Genomic DNA, 26,228 nt, shown 5'->3' with positions numbered 1-26,228 from the left:
CTGATTTTTCAGAAGTAGATCACCAGGCCTTTCTTCCGAGATGCCTCTGGGTGGACTCAAACCTCCAACCTTTCAGTTAGCAGTTTAGTGCTTTAACCGTCTGTACCACCCAGGTTCTACTTTTCTGTAAAGGGCCAGAGTAAAGAGTTTTCTGGACCATATGGTCTCTATTACATGTTCCTTTTTTTTTTAACAGCTTTTTTAAAGCAAAAGCCATTTTTGGCTTAAGTTCTATGCAAAAAGCGGCCACAGGCTATAGTCTGCCGTGGTTAAGAGCTACAGCTGCTAACCAAAAAGTCAGCAGTTTGAATCCACCAGGTGCTCCTTGGAAATTCTGTGGGGCAGTTCTACTCTGTCCTATAGAGTGGCTATGAGTTGGAATCGATTCAATGGCAACGGGTTTGGTTTGGTTTGGAATACATACTATAAATAACCCACTATATCCAAAGTATTATCATTTCAGCATATAACAAACATTTTTTTGGAGGGGGACCAAGCCTTTGAAATGAGTGTGTATTTTACACTCACGGCATGCCTCCATGTGGATGCTGTATTTTTATCAGAATTACTTGATCTATATTAAAAAAAAAAAAATAGCTGCTGTGGACTCCAACTCATGGCAATCCCATGTGTGTCAGAGTAGAACTGTGCTGCACAGGGCTTTTAGGGGTTGGTTTTTTGGAAGTAGAGCACCAGGCCTTTCTTCTGTGGTGCCCCTGGGTGGACTTGAACTCCAGCCTTTTGGTGCAACAGCCAAGCGCATTAACCATTTGTACTACCCAGGGACTCTGATCTGTATTTAGATTTCGTAAAATTTATAATTGATTGAAAAAGTAAATTCACATTTGTCCCAAAGTTAAAAGCTTTCTAATAACTGCATCAAGTATGAATTTTAAAGTCCGATTTTAAATTAATGGAAATCAGATATAATTCAACTTTCAGTTCCTCAGTCGCACACGTGTGGCTGGTGGCTGCTGTGTGGACAGTGCAGCCCCAGAGCAAGGACTCCATCAGGCCCCATATGCTGTAGGGGGCAAGGTGGTCCCAGGGTGAAGACTGGGGTTTGGGGCGTTAGTGAGTGCTTCACAGAAAGGCCAGGCCTCTGCTGGCGGCCTCTGTTTCTCCAAGACTTTCTTAGGGAGGTTGAGGACAATTTTAATGACAATAACAATAACCACATTGCAGAGCCATTGTGCTACTTTTCTCTCCCTTGAATCAAGTCTTGTGAAAGCACATTGTTAGCTGCCCCCACTTTCATTCTTCTGATTCATGGAGATCCCATGCACAATGGAACAAAAAGCTGCCCAATCCTGGGCCATCTCCGTGACCTACTGAGGATTGAGCTGTTGTGATCCACAGGGTTTTCAATAGCTGATTTTCAGAAGTAGATTGCCAGGCCTTTCTTCCTAGTCCATCTTAGTCTGGAAGCTCCACTGAAACCTGTTCAGCATCACAGCAACACACAAGCCTCCAATGACAGATGGGTGGTGGCTGCACATTAGGCACATTGGCCAGGAATCGAACCCGGGTCTCCTGAATGGAAGGTGAGAAATAGACCACTGAACCACCACTTCCCCCCAGCATCTATTAACTGATGAATAAAGAACCACAGACAATAAAACATCAGTATGACTAACAAAATTTCCACTTAAAAGATGAAAAAAGCAAGAACTTACCATCTCTAGTCTTGGTGTGGGAGCCTGGCCAATGCTTGAGCCAGTAGAGTGCAGAGCATGGCTGGACAGCGGATGCTGAACGCATCTGGGGCCTGGGGCCTCCTCGGCCCCATCCCTGGCCTCTAGCACCTGGCCTCCAGGAACTGAGGGCAGCTTCTAGCCTTACAGGTGACCCCAAGGAGGCTGGACTGGCCACTGCCCTTCGGATCAACTGTCCCTTGTTTGGCTGCCCCTTGGCACCTGTAGAAGAATCACTCGTGGTCCCAACTCTGGACGTTGAGTCTGTCGCAGGGAGTCTCCCAGGGGAGACAGGCACCTCAGGGCACAGCCCGTCTGCAGAAAGCCGAGACGTGGGCACATGATGATCACCCAGAATTCTTGCGGTTGTAACTAGGCTTAGTAGGGCTGTGGTGTCCAGGTGGATAATTCCTCCTAGAGAAAAGAGACAGACAGGATCAGGGTTACTTCTTCCGTAATTGAGACAATTCAGAATCACAAATGTACTTCAGAAGAGACCAAAACCAAAACCAAACCCTTTGTAGTCGAGTCAATTCTAACTCATGGCGACCCTACATGTTACAGAGTAGAACTTTTTGACTGTAATCTTTACAGAAGCAGATCGCCAGGCCTTTCTTCTGTGGTGCCACTGGATGGGTTCAAGCTCCCAACCTTTAGGTTAGTAGTTGAATGCAAACCATTTGTGCCACACAGGGACCTTCAGAAGTTCTCTATAAACAACCCCTGAACAACAAATACCTGTGATTGAAAATGATCCTTGAAAAAAAAATAGCTATACCAGTTCCAACCACCCCAATTTCGGAAGCCCCAATAATATCAAATGAAAATGGCAGCACTAACATTTATTGAGAAGTTCACGGGAAGTGCAAATGGTTAAAATGCTCAGCCACTAATCAAAAAGTTGGAGGTTCGAGTCCACCCAGAGTTACCTCAGAAGAAAGGCATGGCAGCCTTACTTGTGAAAAATCAACCATTGAAAACTCTATGGAGTACAGTTTTACTCTGACACACATGGGGTAGTGTGTGTTGGAGTCTACTGGATGGCAACCGGTAACTGGTAAACATTTACTGAGTCATCAACATATATTAGGCTCAGGGCCTGCTTCCTTCCAAATGATCTTTATGACAACTCTTATCAGTATTGGTAACATTTATAGCAGCAGATTCTAACACAGGAGGCCCTGAGGGAGGGATACTGAGATTCTTGGAATCTAATGAGCCCTCAGGCGATGATGCTGCTCCACAGACCATGATTTGCACAGTAAAGATTTAAAGCACACATCTTTGGGCAAAATTAGCATTCAGTGAATGTTGAATTGATAGAGGAATGGATGGATGGATGGTTAGATGGCTGAATCAGTTAATGCCTGGACTGACAGATGGACGGTTGGATCAATCAGTACAGGCAACTCGAAAGCAACATTCAAAACTAAACCCATCGTTGTTGTTGTTATCACTGGTATGTTTGAGTCAATTGTTGCAGCCATTGTGTCAATCCAACTCATCTCATCATTATCTTCTGTCTTGATCTTGGCCATGTCACCATCACTCAACTTGTCAGATACCCCAGCCTAATACACTCCCTTATCTCCCTCACTGCACATGCAATCAGTCACCGTGTTCTAGAGCAACACTGCCCAATAGGAAGAGACTACAAGCCAGTCACATACATCATGTTAAATTTTCTAGTGACCGTATTAAAAAGGTAAAGAGAAACAGAAGAGATTAACTTCAATGATATATTGAATTTAACTCAATATATCTAAAATATTATTATTTCAGGTCTCCTAAAGGTTGGCAACTAGAATGCTCCTTAGAAGTAAGGATGGTGAGACTATCTCTCACATACTTTGGACGTGTTATCAGGGAAGGAGCAGTTCCTGGAGAAGAACATCAAGCTCGGTAAGTAGAGAGTCAATGAAAAAGAGGAAGGCCCTCTATGAGATGGATTGACACAGTGGCTGCAACAACCGGCTCAAGCTTAACAATGACTGTGAGGATGGCGCAGGACTGGGCAGTGTTTCGTTCTGTTGTACATAGGGTTGCTGGGAGTCAGAACTGACTCAACGGCACCTGACAACAACAAAGGTTGGCAGTTCGAACTCACCCAGTGGCACTGCAAATAAAGGCCTAGCAATCTGCCTTGATAAAGATTGTAGCCAAGAAAACCCTTTGGAGCTCAGTTCTACTCTGTAACACACGGGGTCACCATGTGTAGGGATCAGGTCCATGGCAATGGGTTTGGGTTTGGTTTTATTATCATTTCAACACAAAATTGATATAAAAATCATTGAGATACGTTACATTCTTTTTCTCACACTAAGTCTTTGAAATCCATGCATATTTTATACTTAACACATCTGGATTCAGAACAAATCTTCAAATTGACTTACTTTACTTGATGAATATTAAAAAGGAAAACTCCTCTCACTATGTTTAAAAGAAACACCAGTATCCTATTGGAAGGATTTGAAGACAACTGTAAAAATATAACAAATAGATATCAACATATCAACCACTCTGATCAGGGCCACAATAGATGGACCTTGATAAAATGAGAGAAAAATGTGGAACAGAACCTCAAATTCCTTAAAAACAAACAAAAATCAAAACCAGACTTACTGGACTGACTGAGACTGAAGAGCTCCCTGAGACTATTGCCCAGAGATACTCTTTAAACCTTGAACCAAAACTAGGCCCTGAGGTCACCTGTTAGCTAATTAACAGATTGGCTCACAAAATAATGAATATCACCCATGAGTACTGCCATCCTTTAAAAAATCACCTGTATGAGATCGGATTGTCAACAGTCCATAGTATGGATGGCCCTTAATTTACTTGGCTATTACCCTACCTATTCAATCTGCATGCTGAGCAAATAATACGAGAAGCTGGACTTATATGAAAAAGAATGGGACATCAGGATTGGAGGAAAGACTCATTAACAACCTGGGTTATGCAGATGACACAACCTTGCTTGCTGAAAGTGAAGAGGACTTGAAGCACTTACTAATGAAGATCAAAGACCACAGCCTTCAGTATGGATTGCACCTCAGCATAAAGAAAACAAAAATCCTCACAACTGGACCAATGAGCAACATCATAATACATGGAGAAAAGATTGAAGTTGTCAAGGATTTCATTTTACTTGGATCCACAATCAACAGCCATGGAAGCAGCAGTCAAATCAAGACACATTGCATTGGATAAATCTGCTGCAAAGGACCTCTTTAAAGTGTTGAAGAGCAAAGACGTCACCTTGAAGACTAAGGTGCGCCTGATGCGAGCCATGGTATTTTCAATTGCATCAAATGCATGTGAAAGCTGGACGATGAATAAGGAAGACCAAAGAAGAATTGATGCCTTTGAATTGTGGTGCTGGCAAAGAATATTGAATATACCATGGACTGCCAGAAGAACAAATAAATCTGTCTTGGAAGAAGTACAACCAGAATGCTCCTTAGAAGCAAGGATGGCGAGACTGCATCTTACATACTTTGGACATGTTGTCAGGAGGGATCAGTCCCTGGAGAAGAACATCATGCTTGGCAGAGTACAGGGTCAGCGGAAAAGTGGAAGACCCTCAACGAGGTAGATTGACACAGTGGCTGCAACAATGGGCTCAAGCATAACAATGATTGTAAGGATGGCACAGGACTGGGCAGTGTTTCGTTCTGTTGTGCATAGGGTCACTATGAGTCGGAACTGACTCGACGGCACCTGACAACAACAACAATTACCCTATCAGTGGACACTCACTTTGTTTACAGTTTTCCACTAAAATCCGTGCTGCAACAAGGATGCTCACCAACTGGTTACTTTTATTGCTAGCAGATACAGTTCCAACAGTGAAGCCACTGAGTCAAAAGATCATTTTGCACAGTACTTGACACAAAGTAGATGTTTGATAAATATTAGTTGTGTATATTTGCTATTTAGCAAACACTTATATAGCATTCACCATCCACCAGGCATTATTCTAAGTGTTTTAAAGGTATCAATTCATTTAGTATTGAAAACAACTCCATAATGTAGGTACTAAAACTATGCTGTCCAGTATGGTGGCCACCAGTCCCATGTGGCCACTGAGCCCTTGAAACATGGCTGCTGTAAATGAAGAGCTGAATTTTTAAATTTGGTTTAAATTTAATTAATTTCTATTTAAAAACCAATAGTTCAGTTACTAGAAAACTTTTAAGTATGTTTGGAAAAACTTGGGTGTGTGAATTTGTTTTTCAGCTATAAGATCAAGTATTTCCAATAAATGTGTGACTAATCCCAAGTGCCACCACCTACCTGTCAGTTTGTCATACTGGGTGGCTTGCATGTTGCTGTGATGCTGGAAGCTATGACATCAATATTTCAAATACCAGCAGGGTCACCCATGGTAGACAGGTTTCCATGGAGCTTTCAGACTAAGACAGACTAGAGGAGAGGCCTGGTGATCTGCTTCCAAAAATTAGACAAAGAAAACCCTATGGATCACAACAGAATATTGTCCAATACAGCGCTAGAGAGCCCCTTAGGTAGGGAGGCACTCAAAATACATAGTGGATGCAATAATGTACTTGCTCAGGTGAATAGTCAGGAAGATGGTGCAGGACAGGTTACCATTTTGTTCTGTTACACATGGGGTTGCCCTGAATCGGAGCCAACTTGACGGTAGCTAACAACAACCTAGTTGAGGTATGTTCTAAGTGTAAAATACGCCCATGATTTTGAAGACTTGGTACAGAGAAAAGAATGTAAAATATCTCACTAATAATTTTTTACTTTGATTACCTGTTAAAATGATATTTTGGATATATTAAAGTAAAATATATTATTAAAATTAACTTCACCTGTTTCTTTTTACTTTTTTAAATATGGTTACTAGAAAATTTAAAATTACATACATGGCTCACATTATATTTCTATTGGTACTAGAATGGCCCTCATTTTATAGATGAGGAAACTGAGGCACAGGGAAATTAAGTAACATGCCCAGTGCTACAAAGCTGGTGATTGGCAGAGCCAAGATTTAAACTCTGAACATGTGGCCCCCAGAACCATTGCATGTAGCCCCTAGGCTATATTTTCTAGTGTCATGGCCCCCAATATTCCTTATATATCAGTGGAAGGAGTTTGTGGACATGAGTAACTGAGGACCAGAGACATCCCCTGCCCCAAGAGGGAGCTCTTGCAACTCCAAGTGTCTGCACCGGATGGAGAAGGCCAGAAGTTGAGTGACACATTTGAACTGTATAGATTCCTGTCCAGGGTGGATCTTGGTCTTCCTCACCTGGAGCCCTGTCACACATGCAAGAGGGAAATACTTATGGGCATCAAGTGGAAGAAAAAGTAAGGCGTGGAACAAAACGCTATTGTGTTTCTGGGTGGTTAGGTTTCAAGTAAACAAAATTCTGTGCATGTGGTCTCAGGGATAGAGCTGAGGCCAACACCCACCTCACAGGGATACTGGGAAAAGTCATGGTCACTGGAACTCAAGACATGGGCCTCTTCCTGGGTCTTCAGGAATGGGCTGCTTGGGAAGAAGATAGAACAGGAAGGGAGTCCTTTTCTTTGCCTCTACAGCCCTCTTGTCCAGAGCCACACTCTCCTGTCACTAAAACCAAGGGTTGGTTCTTGCCCCCAAACTGACCTACAACTAGAGATACTCAGACTCACCCACTGCAAATCTCACTATATACCCAAACACAACCACCCACAGTCCCTGACCCCCACTTGTGTGTGTGTTCTCTCAGGGACACACAGACTTCAGAAACATACCTTAACAGGCTCTTCACACAAACCCACTAACTCATCCACACCCCCCTACTTAGAAACATAAACCAGTAAGACACGTTTGCTGTCAGTTCCAACTCAAGGAGACCCAAAGTGTGTCAGAGTAGAACTGTGCTCTACAGTGTTCTCAATGACTGATTCTTCGGAAATAAATTGCCAGGACTTTCTGCCAAGGTGTCTCTGGGTAGACTTGAATCCCTAACCTTTTGGTTAGCAGCTGAGTGCATTAACCATTTGCCCCACCCAGGGATACCACTGAAAACCATACCACCAGTTATTTGCTTCTACAACTTTTCAAGGAAACACACAACCAGAAACAGACCTACAGGACTCCCCTGCAATTTAAATCTACCCCTAATCTGTTATAGAATAAAATATTTAAGAAAAACCACAACCAAATGCAGTGTGTGGGCCTTGTATTCCTGTATTCAAAGAAACCAATTGCAAAAAGACATATTAGAGATAATGGGGGAATTTCAATATGGACTATCACTATTAGGTGATATTAAGGAAGAATCATTAATGATGAGGTAGTTGTAGTGGGCTCAGTATGGCTGCAAATCCTTCCTCCCATCTAGAAATAAAATCTATTTCCTGTCTCTTTGAATCTGGCTCAGCCACGTGACTTGTTTTGACCAAGAAAACGTGCAGGAAGTGACACTGTGGGACTTCCAAGGATGGGCCTTAAAAGATGTCTTAGTCATCTAATGCTGCTATAACAGAAATACCACAAGTGGATGGCTTTAACAAACAGAAGTTTATTCTCTCACAGTCTAGTACGGTAGAAGCCCAAATTCAGGGTGTCAGCTCCAGGGGAAGGCTTTCTCTGTCAGCTCTGGAGGAAGGTCCTTGTCATCGATCTTCCCCTGGGCTAGGAGTTTCTCCATGCAGGAGCCCTGGGTCCAAAGAATGTGCTCTGTTTCTGGCACTGCTTTCTTGGTGGTATGAGGTCCCCCATCTCTTTGCTTGCTTCTTTTTTTTTTATATCTCAAAAGAGATTGGCTCAAGACACAATCCAATTTTGTAAACTGAGCTCTGCCTCATTAACATAACTGCTGCCTTTCCCACCACATTAATATCATAGAGGTAGGATTTACAACATATAGGAAAATCACATCAGATGACAAAATGGCTGACAACCACACAATACTGGGAATAAATAGCCTAGCCAAATTGATACACATATTTTGGTTTTTTTTTTTAGTAATTCAGTCCACGACAGCAGACCTTTAGCTTCCCCTTTTGAAAACCTGGAATACTTCCTCTTGGAATCCATCCGCCATCATGTGAGAAGCCCAAGCCATGTAGACAGGCCATGTGGAGGAGAGCTGAGGTACTCTGGTCAATGTCTCAGCTGAGGTTCCAGTCGACAGCTAGCCATGGGAGGAAGCCATCTTGGATTTGGAGAGAGTCAGGAAGGCTAACCCAATTGAATCTCTAGATGAGTCCAACCCCAACCAATACTACATGGAGCAGAACTGCCCAACTGAGCCCAACCAAACCGTGGAACTATGGATGGCTATTGTTTGAAGCCACCACATTTTGGGGTGGTTGTTACATTGCAATAAAACCCAAACCAAACCTGCTGCTATCAAGTTAATTTTGACTCACAGAGACCCTATAGGACAGAGTAGAACTTCCACATATATTTTACAAGGAGCACCTTGTGGATTTGAACTGCTGACCTTTTGGTTAGCAACTGTAGCTCTTAACCATTGCGCCACCAGGGTTTCCAACATAGCAATAGATAACTAAAACAGTAATTATGCAAGCAAGCAATAGTAAACAAGTTCTTATTCTCATTTTATGCACAGGCATCCATTCCCCTCAACCAGAGTTTTCCAATGGATCCATTACACAGGCATGGACACCTCCCTAAACATATACCCACAAATGTGAAACACCAGGAACCGGCCCCCAACTGTTGGTAAGTCCCACAGGCAAACAGTATCATCACTCACCAACTGACCTGCCCACATATTTAACCACAGAAATACACACAAGTATGTGTATTGACGCAAACAAATTCACAGACATACCCACACACGCCCTTAACTATCCATAGATACAGCTAAACCTTAGCGAGGAAACAAGTATACGTAAGGTCAAAGGTACAAGCAGGCAAACAGGGAGTGTTCTGGGGTCTTCTCAGTCCCCAGCTCAGGTCTCTACCAGATCATTCTGAGTCTCAGTCCTGATTCCTTAGGATACAAGAGACTGCACAGACTCTGACTGAGTGTGGACATTGCCCCACACCGGGGCTGAAACGGCTTCCTTTAACTGCGATTCTGTCCTTCAAGGGGTTGCCTCAACTCAGACTATGTCTGGAAACTTTATAAATATTACATAGTGTCCCCTAGCCAGGGACTCTCCTTTCATTCATTCACTCCAAAAACACTTATTGACTGCCTACTGTGTGCCAGGCACTGTATTAAACGTTTAGAATACATCAATGAACAAAACAAATATTCTCAGAAATGCTGAGTGAAAAAAGGCAGACCCAAATGGTTACATACTGTTGGATTCTGTTTATGCAATATTTTTGAAATGACAACATTTTAGAAATGTAGGGCAGATTTAGTGGTTGCCAGGTGGGAGATATCCCAGTGTGAGTGATAGAAGCTTGCAGGGCAAAGGCTCTAACAGGTAACTCAGGGAGGGCAAATCAAAAGTTGGTAAACAATCAAAAGATGGCTTAGCTTCTCAGTGGCGAGCCTCAACCCCTCACTCTAGAGGCGGTGTAGGGGCCTCAGAGGTGTGGGAGCAGGCCCTAGACCCCAACTCATCCTGGAGTGTGCGGGTTGCAGCAGAAGGGGTGTACACTCAGCGCTAAAGAGCCATCCTCTACTAGGTAGAGAACAACATTGTTACAGATTGAACTGTCTTCTCAAAATATGTGTTGCATTCCTGGCTCCTATACCCGAGGATGTAGCCCTGTTTGGAAATAGGGCTTTCTTTGTTATGTCAATTAGACCATTCCCCAGGAGGGTGGGTATTAAACATTTAATGTAATATAATCACTTTTGAGTTATAAAAAGAACAGAGTACACACACACACACACACACACACGGACAATGTGAGGACTGTCTACCAGCCAAGGAAACCAGGAAGGCCCAGAACTACCTACAGGGAAGGAATCAACATGGTCGAGACCCTAATTTGAACCTTTAACCTCCACACCTTTGAGAAAATAAGTTCCTGTTCTTTAAAGCCACCCACTTGTGGAATTTCCATTACGGCAGAATTAGGTAACGAAGACAAGCATTCACCCTAAGGACCAGATCTGGTGGTAACTCCCCCCAGGGGCAGCACCCACTGACAACAGATCTTTAGGCAGGAGCTGTCAAAAATCAAACACCCCTAACTTAGCAACAAGGAGCCCTGGTGGAGTGGTGGTTAAGCGCTTGGCTTAACCCACCATCCCTGAGGGAGAAAGATATGGCAGTCTGCTTCTGTGAAGATTACAGCCTTGGAAACCCTATGAGGGCAGTTCCACTCTGTGCTGTAGGGTCCCTATGAGTTAGAATTCACTCAACCTGCAACGGGTGTTGGTTTAACTTTCCACCAGTAATTCTACTTTCAGGAATTTTTCCTAAGGAAATGCTCACAAAAAAATCCTTTCTGTCTCCAGCATATCTGCTTCAGGTGGCTTCTTGGCTAGTTTCCTTCCACTTCCCTTCTGTCACCCATGAGAAACCACTTTAATTCTCCTGGAATCAAGATTTCTAGGGTCCATGGAGTTGGGATGACCCACCTAGGCCATTTGCCCTTAGCTGTTCTTTTGAACCTTGAGCCTTGAAGAGACTGGTTTCCTAAACCCGTTGCCGTCAAGTCGATTCCAACTCATAGTGACCCTATAGGACAGAGTAGAACTGCCCCATATGGTTTCCCTTTAAATTAAGCAATAGCCTAGTAAGCAGCCTAGTGGAGACTGGTTTGCCTTAGGCATTGGGGCCTTCTGGAGAACTATCTATGTGTAGTCAGTTCTGAGAAACAGGTACTCCAGGGTCAGATTGGATGCTGTGTTTCAGGGTAAATTGTTATTATGTAAATACTGTTCCGGCTCCCTGTTTCCATGGCAATGCCGATAAGATGTAATATGAGAATTTTGGAAGTTCTTCTCATCTTCAGACATTTTTGGCTCTCTAGTCCCTTTCTTCTCACCTCCTTGGAAGTTGTAAAGTGCTTGCTTCCTCCTCAACTGCTGGTTTTCACTTCCAGGCCCTTGCTAAAACATTGCTGCAAGATCATCCCCAGCCCCTGCTGGACAGCCAGGGTGTTCAGAGAGAGCTTAACACAAGTCATTGAAATGAGGGGGAAGCCCCTTGTCCTAACACTAGAGAGGGACAGGTGCCTGGGGTAGGGGCTTGAGGCTGAGAGGTCTATCACAGACCAACAGAAGGTCACTTCCTTCTTTCTCTGCTCCCAGTTTGCTGGAGAAAGTGTTAACTGGATTGATGCATCTGCCTATATTGATCCTAGGCTGGGCCCCCTCCCATTACCTAGGCTGTCTTTTTTGCCTCTCTAATTGTGCACCCTGGGTGAACCTGAAAAAAGGAGGTGGTGTAGTGGTTAAGCACTGAGCTGATAACTGAAAGGTCAGTGGTTTGAACACACCAGCCACTCTGTGGGAGAAAGACGTGGCATTCAGCTTCCATAAAGATTTACGTCCTTGGAAATCCTCTGTTCTGTAGAGTCACAATGAGTCAGAACTGTTTTCACAGCAACGGGTTTGGTTTACCTAGGAGTGGAATTGCTGGGTTATATGAAAATTCTCCGTTAATACCCTGTGATATGCAGATGACAACATTGCTTGCTGAAAGTGAGGAGACCTTGAAGCACTTACTGATGAAGATCAAATACTTCAGCCTTCAGTATGGATTGCATGCACCTCAATGTAAAGAAAACAGAAATCCTCACAACTGGACCAATAAGCAACATTATGATAAATGGAGAAAAGACTGAAGTTGTTAAGGATTTCATTTTGCTTGGATCCACAATCAACACCCATGGAAGCAGCAGTCAAGAAATTCAATGACATTTTGCATTAGGTAAATCTGCTGCAAAACACCTCTTTAATATGTTAAAAAGCAAAGATGTCACTTTGAGGACTAAGGAGCACATGACCCAAGCCATGGTATTTTCAATTGCCTCATATGCATGGAAGAGCTGGGCAGTGAATAAAGAATACTGAAGAAGAATTGATGCCTTTGAACTATGAGAATATTGAATATACCATGTAGTGCCAGAAGAATGAACAAATCTGTCTTGGAAGAGGTACGGCCAGAATGCTCCTTAGAAGCAAGGATGGTGAGACTTCATCTCACGTACTTTAGACATGATATCAGGAGGAATCAGTCCCTGCAGAAGGACTTCATGCTTGGTCAAGTAGAAGGTCAACCAAAGAGAGGAAGACCTTCAATGAGGTGGAATGACAGTGACTGAAACAATGGGCTCGAGCATAGCAACGATTGTGAGGATGGTGCAGGACCGAGCAGCATTTTGCTCTGCTGTACGTAGGGTTGCTATGCGTGGGAACCATCTCAACAGCACCTAATAACAGCAACATGATAATTCTGCATTCAGGTTTTTAAGGAACCATCAAATTGTTTTCCATTGCTGTCCTCAACTGTTTTGCTATCTCTCCTCAAGACCCAACCCCTTACTTACTTTCACCAGCCCTGTGGATGCTGTGGCTTCAGACTTTCCTGACAGGGACTCGGGACAAGTCCTTAAAGGTGAAGTCTTCCTTCAAAACCTATCCACAAACTGGCCACCTTCCACCTCCACCACCCTTACCACTCTGGTCCAGCCATCATTGTCTTTCCTGAATTATTGCAATAGCCTCCTAATGGTCTCTCTGCTTCCACCCTTGCCCCTAACAGTCTGAAGGAGGCTGTTAAAAATATGAATCAGAGCCCGATCAAGTTCTCCAGTGGCTCCATATTCATCTCAGAGTAAAAACCTAATTCCTAACTAAGATCTACAAGGACTTACTGTTTTGTCCCTTGCTCATTTTCCTGCCCTCATTCCTTCTTTTTTCCTGTGTTCACTCTGCTTCAGCCATCTTTTTTGCTGTTTCTTAAATGCACTCCTGCCTCAGGGCCCTTGCACTTGCTATTCCCACTACTTAGAACACTCATCCAGCAAATATCTAAACGGTGCTGTCCTCACTTCATTCAGACCTCCACTCAGATGTCACCTCTTCAAAGAAATTTCTCTTACCACCCTCACCCCTTCACCCACTAACTCCCTTCCCTTTTTTCCATAGCACTTAGTACCACCAGACATGATAAATTTCCTTTCTTGTTTTTTGGCTCTTTTCCCTCTAGAACATCAGTCTCAGGAACACAAAGGCAGTGTCTGTTTTGCTCATGGTGATCACATGCACAATGGAAGCTAAATGCTGCCTGTTCCTGCACCATCCCCATGATTGGTTAGGATCAGACTGTTGTGATTCTTTGGGTTTTCATTGGCTGATTTTGGGAATTAGATGGCCAGGTTTTTCTTCCTAGTCCATCTTGATCTGCAAGCTCTGCAGAAACCTGTTCAGCATTGTAGCAACACACGAGCTCCCACTGACAGCGCATGAGGTACATTGGCTGAGAATTGAACCTGGATCTCCCACATGGGAAGTGAGAATTCTACCACTGAACCACCATAACCCCTAACACATAGTAGGTGCTCCATAAGTGTTTGTGAGATGAATAAATGATGGTAAAGCGCTTTTCCTCATAATCCTTCCCTCCTGTCCTCTCTCTCCCCTTCACCTAGGTCTTTGCCCTCCCCTTAACCATCCCCATAGGTCCCTGGGTGGCTCAAATGGTTTATATACTCATTTACCAACCAAAAGGTTGTTGATTTGAACCCACCCAGCAGTGCTGAGGAAGAAAGCCTAGAGATCTGTTTCTGTAAAGATTATAGCCAAGAAAACCCTATAGAAGGTATAGAAGGAAAATTTCTCAACATAATAAAGGGCCTATATGCAAAACCAATGGCCAACATCATTCTTAATGGAGAGAAGCTGAAACATTCCCCTTGAAAATAGGAACAAGACAAGGATGTCCTTTATCAACACTCCTGTTTAACATTGCGTTGGAAGTCCTAGCTAGAGCAATAAGGCAAGAAATAGAAATAAAGGGCATCCAAATTGGTAATGAAGATGCTAAAATCTCCCTATTTGTGGATGATATGGTACTATGCATAGAAAACCCAAAATACTCCACAAGAAAATTACTGAACTTTAATAGAAAGATTCAGCAAAGTGGCCGGATACAAGATAAACATACAAAAATCAGTTGGATTCCTACACACTGATAAAGAGAACAATGAAAAGGAAATCAGGAAAAGAATACCATTTTTAATAGCCCCTAAAAAAATAAAATACTTGGGAATAAATCTATCCAGGGATGTAAAAGACCTATACAAAGAAAACTGCAAAACACTACTGCAGAAAACCAAAAGAGATCCACATAAATGGAAAAACATACCATACTCATGGATAGGTAGACTTAACATTGTGAAAATGACAGTTCTACCCAAAGTGATTTATAAGTACAACACAATACCGATTGAAAAGCAACAACATTCTTTAAAGGGATGGGAAGCTTATCATTAACTTTATACAGAAAGGGAAGAAGCCCCAGATAAGTAAAGCACTACTGAAGAAGAAGAATAAAGCAGGAGGACTCACACTACCTAACCTTAGAGCTTACTATACAGCTGCATTAGTCAAAACAGCCTGGTACTGGTACAATAACAGATACATTGACCAATGGAACAGAATTGAGAACCCAGGTGTAAATCCATCCACCTATGGCTACCTGATCTTCGACAAGGGCTCAAAGTCCATCAAATGGGGAAAAGACAGTCTTTTTAACAATTGGCGCTGACAAAATGGGATGTCCATCAGCAAAAAAAAAAAAAAAAAATGAAACAGGACGCCTATCTCACACAATGTACAAGAACTAACTCAAAGTGGATCAAAGACCTAAATATAAAGGGAAAAACTATGAAATTCATAGAAGAAAAAATAGAATCAATGCTAGAGGCCCTAATACACAGCATTAACAGGATGCGTACCACAACCAACAACACACAAACTCCGGAGGATAAGCTAGATAACTGGGATCTTCTAAAAATCAAACAGTTATGCTCATCAAAAGACTTCACCAAAAGAGTAAAAAGAGAACCTACAGACTGGGAAAAAAAATTTGACTATTACAAACCATACAAAGTTCTAATCTCTAAAATCTACAAGGAAATCCAGCACCTCTACAACAAAAAGACAAATGATCCAAATAAAAAATGGGCAAAGGAAATGAAAGACATTTCACCAAAGAAGACATTCAAGCGGCCAATAGATGCATGAGGAAATGGTCACAATCTCTAGCCATTAGAGAATCTTAAATCAAAACCACAATGAGATACCATCTCACCCCGGCATTACTGGCACGAATCAATAAAACAGGAAATAACAAATGTTGGGGAGGCTGCGGAGAGATTGGAACTCTTATGCATTGCTGGTGGGAAAGCAAAATGATACAACCATTTTGGAAAACGATATGACACTTCCTTAGAAAGCTAGAAATAGAAATACCATATGATCCAGCAATCCCTCTCCTAGGAATATATTGTAGAGAAACAAGAGCTGTCACATAAATAGACATATGCACACCCATGTTCATTGCAGCGTTGTTCACAATAGCAAAAAGATGGAAACAACCTAGATGCCCTTCAACAGATGAATGAATAAACAAACTGTGGTACATACACACAATGGAGTATTATGCAATGATAGGGAACAATGATAAATCTGTGAAATGCTTTATAACAGGGATGAATCTGGAGGACATTATGCTGAGTGAAATAAGTCAATTACAAAAGCACAAATATTGTGTAAGATCATTAGTGTAAAAGCTCATGAAAAGGTTTACATACAAAAAGACGCAATCTTTGATGGTTATGAGGGAGGGAGGGAAGGGTAGGGATGGAAAAACACTTAATAGGCAGTAGATAAGTGGAAACTTTGGTGAAGGGTTAGACAGTACAAAATACTGGAGAAACCAGCACAACCTGTACAAGGCAACGTCATGGTAGCTCCATAGACACATCCAAACTCCCTGAGGAACTGAATTGCTGGGCTGAGGGCTGTGGGGACCATGATGTCAGGGAACATCTAGCTCAATTGGGATAACATAGTTTACAAAGAATATGTTCTACATTCTACTTTGGTGAGTAGTGACTGGGGTCTTAAAAGCCTGTGAAGGGCCATCTAGGATACTGCACTGGTCTCAGCCCTTAGGGAGCAAGGAAGAATGAAGAAAACTAAAGATACAAGGGAAAAATTAGTCCAAAGGACTAATGGACCACATCTATCATGGCCTCCACCAGACTGAGTCCGGTAAAACTATGTGGTGCCTGGCTACCACCACTGACTACTCTGAGAGGGATCACAATAGAGGGTCCCAGACAGAGCTGGATAAAAATGTAGAACAAAATTCTAACTCAAAAAGAAAGACCAGGCTTGCTAGCCTGACAGAGAATGGAGAAACCCTGAGAGTATGGCCCCCTTGACACCCTTTCAGCTCGGTAATGAAGTCACTCCTGAGATTGCCACAGCCAAAGAGTGAATAGGCCCATGGAACAAAAGAAGAGTAAAAGGGCGCACCAGCCCAGGGGCAAGGACTGGAAGGCAGGAGGGAACAGAAAAGCTGGTAATGGGGAACCCAGGATTGAGAATGGAGAGTGTTGACATTTGTGGGGTTGTTAACCAATGTCATACAACAATGTATGTACTAACTGCTTGATGAGAAACTAGTTTGTTCTGTAAACCTTCATCTGAAGTACAATAAAAAAGAAAAAAAAATACCAAAAAAAAAAAAAGAAAACCTGAAGAGCAGTTCTACTTTGTAACACACGGGGTCACCATGAGTTGGAATCAACTCCATGGCAGTGAGTTTGATTCTAGAAGATTCAATGTTCCTTTCATAGCCCCTCTATCCAAAACCCTTTGCCATACGATTTCTCCCACCACAGGCAATTGTCCCTACTTTCTCAAGTGTCACAAGGACTTCTTAGGCACCAGGGTTCATGCCTTCCTCAAGAATTTACCACTCCATCCTCACCTAACCTCTGACGTTGGGGTTGGTTTTATTGGCTCTATGAGGACATTGGTAATAATAACTACAATACTATTACCATCACTATCATTAACATCTAACATTTTTGAGCACTAGGAGCCCTGGTAGGGCAGGTTGGCAGTTGGAATCCACCAGCCACTCCTTGGGAACCCTACGGGGCAGTTCTACTCTGTTCTATAGGGTTGCTATCAGTGAGATCAACTTGACGGCAATGTCTTTTTTTTTTTTAATTGAGCACTTAATATGTACTGTCCTCTGTTCTAAACACTTTATTGTTGTTGTTAGTTGCTGTTGTGTTGACTCCAACTCATGGTGACCTTATGTACTACAGAATGAAACGTTGCCCAGTCCTGCATCATTTTGACAATCACCAGCATGTTCAAGTCCATTGTAGTTACAGTGCCAACAAATCTCGCTGAGGGTCTTCCTCCCCCTTGTCGGCCCTCTACTTCACCAAACATGATGTTCTCCTCTAGCAGTTGATCTTCCTGATAATGTATCCAAAGCAAGCAACTTGGAAAATATTCTGTTGTGATCCACAAGATTCTCATTGAGCAATTCTCAGAAGTAGATGGCCAGGCCTTTTTTCCTAGTCTATTTTAATGTGGAAGCTCTCCTGAAACCTGTCCACCATGGATGACCCTGCCAGTATTTGAAATATGAGTGACATAGCTTCCAGCATCATTGCAACAATCAAGCCATCACAGTAGGATACATTGAGAGACAGATGGCTGTCTAAGCACTTGTACACATATTAGCTCAATAAATCCTCAAGCAATTCTCTAAAGGATTCTTTGAGTGACATGTTCAGGAGAGGGAAGCAGGGGTAGGGGGTGAGGGAAAGCAGGGAGAGTCCACAGGGTCAAGGACCAGTCCACAATTGGCTGTTCACAGGGTCACACAGCCTTGGGAGATTTCAGAGGCAACAGGCACCTCAACATCCTTGTTATGCAAATACTTCTAGAGGAAACCGATTTTGCCTACAGGAGAATTTGCCACCAAACATAAGATCTTTTCCATGGTTGACTAGGAGCCTTGGTGGTGAAGTGGGTAAGCACTCAGTTGATAACTGAAAGGAAGGCGGTTTGAACCTATCAGCCGCTCCATGGAAGAAACACATGGCAGTCTGCTTCTGCAAAGAATATGGCCTTGGAAACTCTATGGGGCACTTCTGCCCTGTCCCACAGGGTCCCTATAAGTCAGAATCGACTCAAAGGCAAAGGGTGTTCATAGTTATCTTCCTGAGTTAGCAGGTTAAGAGTTTCCCGGCCTGGCAGTGCTGCAGTGAGACAGGCTAGGGAGAAGGCTTTGAGGTACAAGTGTTAACTCCACCATTGACTAGATGAATGGGCTTCTCTGAGCCTCAGTTTCCTTATCTGTAAAATGGAAGTGATAATACTAAAACCTTTCCTCAAGAGGTTCCTGTGAGTGCTCAGTGAGAAGGATCCTCACAGGCATGGGTCCTAGCAAATAGTTTGTGCTCAATAGACGTGGCTGGCTATTTTCGTTAACGTGAGCTAAAGGACAGGCTGCCTTAGATTAGATCCTTTTCAGAGCACCCTATTACTTCCCAAACAAAACCTCAAATCTTGAGGCTATTGCTCAATGTCTGGTTGGCCCCCTCCAACCTTTTTAGTTTTATTTCTCACCCTCTCCAGCACACCCCTCCCTTCCACATACTCTGCATTCCAGCGAAACTGGACGATCGCACCCCAGACACACCCGGTAATGCCTACCTCAAGGCCTTTGCTTCTGCTTCTGCTTCAGGAGATCTCATGACAGAGTGGACAAGCATGAGCATCAGAGCCTTGGATTATATCCCAGTTTTACCTCTTGAATGCTGTTGACTTTTAGCTAGTGACAACAGCTATCTGAACTTCTGTTTCCCTATATGTAGTACAGAGCAGATAACGTGTACCTTACAGACACTGAATGAGGCATGGATGGCTCAGGGGTAGGATTCTCATTCTGTGAGAGAGGCCCAGATTTGATTCCTGGCCAATGCGCCTTATTCACAGCCACCACCCACCTGTCAGTGGAGTCTTACATGTTGCTATGATGCTCGACAGGTTTCAATGGAACTTCCAGACTAAGATGGACTGGGACGAAAGGCCTGGAGATCTCCTTCTGAGAATCAGCCAGTGAAAACCCTATGGATCACAATGTTCTGAACCTCAACCGATTATGAAGATGGCCCGGAACTGGGCAGCATTTCCTTCCGTTGTGCATGGGGTCACCATGAGTCAGGGCTGACCCAAAGGCAGCTAACAACAACAACATAGATGCTGAATGAGGATTGAGGTGGGAAACTTATCTGGGCCTGAAAGATATATAGTAATAATTACTATAATAGGAAAGTAAATAATATTAATCATAGCACATGCAGTTATATATATATATATAACATATATAATAATAGCTTATTAATATATGGAGGCAGTGTCCAAAAACTCTTTATATGTTAATTCATGGAATCCTCACAACAACCCTTTGATTGCAGAACCCATTTTATAGATGCAGAAACTGAGGTAAGGAGAGATAACCTGCCCAAAGTCACGTAGCTGGGTTTTGAACCCTGGAAGTTTCACTCTAAAGCATCACTGTCCAATGGATCATTACTGCCACAACAGACATCCTTGGGTGGTAAAAATGGTTAAGTTTGGGTCCACGTAGAGGCACCTTGGAAGGAAGGCCCGGTGATCTACTTGCAAGAAATCAGCACAGTTCTACTCTGACACACTTGGGGTCACCATGAGTTGGAATCTACAGCCACTGGTTCGGTGTTTTTGGCTTTAGGCACGCTTTGCTTGAAATGTGGCTACTGTGGCTAAAGAACTTAATTTTCATTTTTATTTGATTTTAATTGAAAGTTTGATAGTCCATCTGGCTAGTGATTGCTGTATTTAAGAGCACAGCTCTAGGGCCCTTTCTCTTAACAGCCCTGAAGAAGGACATCCATGCTTAGTAGAGTAGAGGGTCAGTGAAAAAGAGGAAGACCCTCAATGAAATGGATTGACACAGTGGCTGCAACAATGGGGTCAAACATAGTGATGATTGCGAGGATGGTACAGGACAGGGCAGTGTTTCGTTCTGTTGTACATAGGGTTGCTATGAGTCAGAACCGACTCGACGGCACCCAACAACAACAACGCAAAGTGGACATTCAATAAATGGGAGAGAAATGCAGGAAAACAACATTGCACTTCATCTCTCCTTCCCATCTCCCTCTCTTTTTTCTCTCCTCTCCCTATCACTCTATATCTCCCCTCTCTCTCCTCTTTCCTGCTCATCAACCTCCCTCCTTATCTCTCCCTTTCTAACTCATCCTCATGGCTCCTCCCTCTGCCCTTTCTTGTCCTTCTCTCTCCTTGCTTTCTCTCCCTCTCCTCCTTCTCTCTTCCCCTTTCTCTGTTCTCTTCATCTGTGTCTCCCCCTCCCCACCTCTTCTCCCTATGTCCCCTTGTTTCCTCCTCCTTTGTCTCTCCTCTCCAACTGTCTTTCCTTCCTAAGTCCCCCCTCTCATCTCTCCCCGCTTTTCCCACCTCCCCTTCCTTTCTCTTCTCTCTGTCTCTCCCTCTCTCTCACACACACATCTCTGGTCTCCTCTCCTCCCTCCCATCTCTCTTTCCTTCTCATCTCCGTCTCTCTCTCTCTTCTTCCCCTTTTCTCTGTCCCTTTTTCAGTCTCTATCCCTCTCTCCTTGCTATTCTCTCTCTCTCATCTCTGTTTCTTCTCTTCCCATCGCTCTCTCCTCCTGTCCATCTCTCCGTCTCTCTCCTCGCCTAGTCCCCCCCCTTCTCCTCTCTCCCTCTCAGTCCCTCTCTCCTTTATCCTCTTTCTCTCACCTCCTTGTCTTCTCTCCTCCACCCTCCTCTCCTTATCCCCCATCTCCCCACTCCCCCCTCTCTGTTTCCCTCCCCATCTCTCTTCCCTGCCCCCCTTTCACTCCTCAGGAAGCCTCCTGCCCCAGGAGTGGGAGGAGGAAGGTCACCAGCCTAAGTTTACTCTCATCCTCTCTCTCTTTCCATTTTCACTGACACCTGAGTCCCAGAGGGGCGGGTGCTGGAGGTTGGGTATGTGAAGACTTCTTGGCAGGCCCTGGCAAGGCTTGAGCTGAGCAGTTCTCCTGAGGCTCGCTAATCCTAACCAAACAGGACTGGTCACCAGAGAATTTCCTGCCGCAATGCCACAAAGCAGCCCTGGGGGAAGACACTGGGGGGAAGGGAGTGGCAGGCACTGCCAGGAGTCAATGATTTTTTTTTTTTTTTTTTTATTTCAAAATTGGAGGGGAGTGGAAATGCCAGGTGGAACAAATAGAGGCTTTAATATGGTAATTTTCTGATTTTGAGCTAAGGGCTGCTAAGAGCAGAGTCAGCAGCGCAGGGCTGGTTTCAAATTAAACTCGGTTTTCAAAATTTGAACTACCAGCCACTCCATGGGAGAAAGATGTGGCAGTCTGTCTCAGTAAAGATTACAACCTTGGAAGCCCTATAACCCAGTGCCGTCGAGTCGATTCTGACTCATAGCGACCCTACGGGGAAGTTCTATTCTGTCTTACAGGATCTCTATGAGTCGGAATCAACTCAGCAACAGCAACTACTGCCTCCTAAACTGTGAGAAAATAAATTTCTGTTTGTTAAAGCCATCCACATTACAGCATCCATTTCGGAGGGTTATTGCCAGGACTAATGTGGACACACTGGCTTTGCACAGATCCCTGCCTACAGTAAAAGTTGGAGTTAATAATAATAACCACTACGGGCTCATCATTTATAACAAATGTACCAAATGAATGCAAGATGTTAATCACAGGAGAACAGCGTGCAGCAGAGGAGGGATATAAGGGAACTCTGTACCTTCTGCATTTTTTTTTCTGTAAACCTAAAACTGCTCTAAAAAAAATAAATAAAGTCTGCTAAAAATATAAAATAGTGTCAACCACACTTTTAGAATAGCTAACGCTCCTTCTTGGATCAGGTGGACACTTGAGACTATGTGGGCATCTCCTGCTTAGAGGGGAGATGAGACAGTAGAGGGGGTTAGAAGCTGGCAAAATGTACACGAAAAGAGAGGGTGGAGGGAGAAAGCAGGCTGTCTCATTAGAAGGAGAGTAATTGGGAGTATGTAGCAAGGTGTATATGAGTTTTTGTGTGAGAGACTGACTTGATTTGTAGACTGTCACTTGAAGCACAATAAAAATTAAAAAAAGAAAGAAAGAATAGCTAACACTCATTGGGTTAGCACTGGATCAAGCCCTAATATTAATAATGACATAAGGCTGCGAATCAAAGGTCAGCAGTTTGAAACCCTATGGGGCCGTTCTACTCTGTCCTACAGGATCGCTATGAGTCAGAGTCAACTTGATGGCAATGCGTTTTTAAAGCTGTTCACCCCTTTGGTAAAAGCTAACATTTAGTGTTGACCATGTACAGACACTGGGTCCTTTTAAACAACATCATTTTGAATAAAGGTGACCTGAGCTCCACCAGTCAATGGTCCACTCAGCCTTCTGTCTGTCCCTCCTACACAGCTTGCTTTTCACTATTAGTCAGTTGAGTCCAGCAGTTCCCCAGAGCAGCATCCATCCTCAGACTCCCCCAGGGGTGGCTGACAACTGTAACTTCTGTTATAATTATATGAGTGCCAGGCATTGTTTGGCCCTCTTCCCACACCTTAATCTAGTTGCTCTCCACTTGACTCTAACTCATGGCCACCCCACGTAAGTCAGAGTAGAACTGTGCTCCATAGGTTTTTGTTTTTCTTATTGTTTAATGTTTTATTGAAAGCGTTTTGCATAATGAAAGATTTGATTTACATATCCCATTTTGCACTCAATTAAAAAAAAATTTGTATTGGTAATATTTGATACATGCAGTATATATGTGTTATTGTGTGCCGTTGAGTCAATTCACTCATAGCTACCCTAAAGGACAAAGTAGAACTGTTTCTTAGGGTTTCCTAGACTGTAATCTTTTAGGGAGCAGATCACCAGGTCTTTTCTTCTGAAGAGCTGCTGGGGAGTTTGAACCACTGACCTTTTGGTTAGCAGTCAAGTGCTTAACCATTGTGCAACCAGGGCTCCTATATAAAGTATAAACTAAAACCAAACCAAACCTATTGTCGTTGAGTCCGTTCTGACTTATAAAAAGACTTAATAATATAATGAACCACCCACCGCCTAACTTAAGAAACCAAACATTACCAGAAACCGCTCAAGCAGTGTGGCGTCACAAAGGTTGGTGTCACCCATTAGTACCAGATCATGTGGAATCGTTAGTAATGTTTTTTGTACTAAGGTTATTCATAAACTGTAATCCCTGTGTATCACTGAATGTAATGGCAGTAGTAGTGACATAAACAACTAGCAAAATTAAAATTACACCTTTAAATTACAGTATCAAATCCAACCTTACACGTATTTACATTTACACAGTTTCATGTGGTTAAAGTGAAATATGTTCATAAATGAATCCTGGCTACTTGTAAGGGAAATGGGTACGCGATGGGTACAGAGAGGCTCCTGGACTTTGCAGGGGTTGGTATGGGGGGAGAAGGGCATCCTTCTGTGACAAGTGCTCCTAGGGAGGAGCTAAAGGTGCAGGTGCGACTCCTTCCACCAAGGGCCGGTCCCTTCCACCCGGGGCCTAGTTCTTCCAGAGCCCTCTTGCTGCTGCTCCTCTCACCTCCCTTCCTAAACATGAGGACCCTGGGCGGGGCCTGGGCCACGCTACTAGGAGAGTCCCAAATCCTGAAGCTATCATTGCCTCTTGACAGCTGCGCTTTCCCAGCTAAGACGGGCTGGGGTGCTGGAAGGGACGGCTGTGGCGTGGCCTGGTGGCACGGAGGGGGGCAGGAGAGGGGTGCCCCGGAGAGGACTTTTGTGAGCCGGGGACTGACGTCCTTCTGGATCCCGGTGAGCTCGGTAGAGCTCAGGAGGAGTGAGGCTGAAGGTCCTTGAAGCGTCTTCAGGATCTCAGAGGCTTCGCGGTGCACCAGCCCAGAAGCCTGTCCCTGGCCCCTGCGGGCAATAGAGGGGCGGGAGCGAGCGTCCGCGGGGAGGGCTAGGAGGCACCAGCCGGAGTCGATTCTTAATCCCGGCCTTAGAGCTGTCGCCTCCGAGCCCTAGGGGAGGGAGTGGGGGGAGGGAGAGGGGCCTGAGGTCCCTGGAAGGGAGCTGAGCAAGCTAAGTCTTGCTAGCTGTGTGCAGGTTCAGGGAATCCATCTCTCCCTGATTTTGCTGACCTGGTTGCACATTGGTTAAAGGCCTGGCAGGAAGGAAAATAGCCAGTGCTGGTAGTCCTGCAGATGAAACCTTCGAAGCGTCATTGTAATTGGATAATGACAGCTCTGACCTGAGCACATTAGAAGATTCAAAAAGTAAATTAGAGTTACAGTCTTGTAGGTATATTGATCAGTTACAGTCTTGTAGGTATATTGATCCATGTAAGCTGGGCTTATGAAAAGTGTTTTTATTGTTATAACTAACTTCGGGAATATTTTTATAAAAATAATAAATTGCTGCTGAAACACTGCACAAAAATGTTATAGACAGTCATATGGGTGTCACCCCCTCTAGCAGTGTCACCTGGTTTGGTCTGCACCCCCCATCCCCCCAGTGACGCCACTGCGCTCAAGCTCCTTGTGTGTCCCTCCTTGATTCCATCTCCGTGGCTCCACCCCAACAATCTCTGGATTGTTGTAAATGTCATTTTTTAAGTCCTCTTTTAAAAAAAAAATGTTTCACCATACATGTGTGTCAGGCTCGCTATGAGTCGGCACTGACTCCCTGGCAACTTTTTTTTTTTTTGGTTTAGGCAAAACAATATGACGAGCTTTATAAAGACTGTATTATATATGAGGAGCCTTGATGGCGCAGTGGTTAAGCACTTACCTGCTAACCCAAAGGTGTGTGGTTGGAACCCACCAGCCGCTCCTCGGAAGAAAGATGTGGCAGTTTGCTTCCATGAAGATTACAGTCTTGGAAACCCTTTGGGGCAGTTCTACTCTGTCCTATAGGGTCGTCATGAATTGGAATCCACTCCATAGCCAGGGGCTTATATTATATACAGTCTTCTGCGACTTGCTTTTTTTCCCATTCTACTTTGTGTCAGGTTCAGCCTCTTATGTGTATGTTAAGTTACTTTCACTATTTTGTAGTTAGCACAATTTATCCTTTTGTCTGCCATAGACATTTGGATTGTTCCCTGGTTTTATTTATTCGCTCCATAGAGTTTTCAGTGCCTGAGTTTTTGGAAGCAGATTGCCAGACCTTTTTTCCAAGGCACCTCTGGGTAAATGCGAACCTCCAGCCTTTCATTCAGCAGCTAAGTGTGTTAACTGTTTGTACCACCCACAGACTGAGCTCAGTGCTTTTCAGAATGATCCCCAGACCATCAGCAGCATCTGGGAATGTGTTATAAATTCAAGTTATCTTGTAGGTGGGGCCCAGCCATCCATGTTTTAACAAGCTCCCCGGGTGATTCAGATGTACCCCACAGCGTGTGAGCCACTACTCATTAACACATTTAATCCCTTAAACAAACCCATTTTAGTGGTGAGGAAACTGAGCCACAGATGGTAAAGTAATTTGCTCAAGGCTCCTTCTCT

At 43.7% G+C, this 26,228-nt stretch overlaps 1 protein-coding gene across 1 annotated transcript in view; it reads right to left on the bottom strand.

Annotated features, from left to right (window-relative positions):
- Positions 1–26,228, bottom strand: part of LOC111748997 (mucin-16-like) — an 82,439-nt gene that overhangs the window by 53,554 nt on the left and 2,657 nt on the right. The window contains exon 3 of the mRNA XM_064279867.1: positions 24,305–24,743. Within this exon, the coding sequence (XP_064135937.1) occupies positions 24,305–24,743 (439 nt within the window). The remainder of the gene's footprint in view (positions 1–24,304; positions 24,744–26,228) is intronic.

The sequence above is a fragment of the Loxodonta africana genome, chromosome 3 (genome assembly GCF_030014295.1).
Source record: "Loxodonta africana isolate mLoxAfr1 chromosome 3, mLoxAfr1.hap2, whole genome shotgun sequence".
In the NCBI taxonomy this organism is placed as follows: Eukaryota; Metazoa; Chordata; class Mammalia; order Proboscidea; family Elephantidae; genus Loxodonta; species Loxodonta africana.
This window is presented reverse-complemented; position numbering and strand designations above follow the sequence as displayed.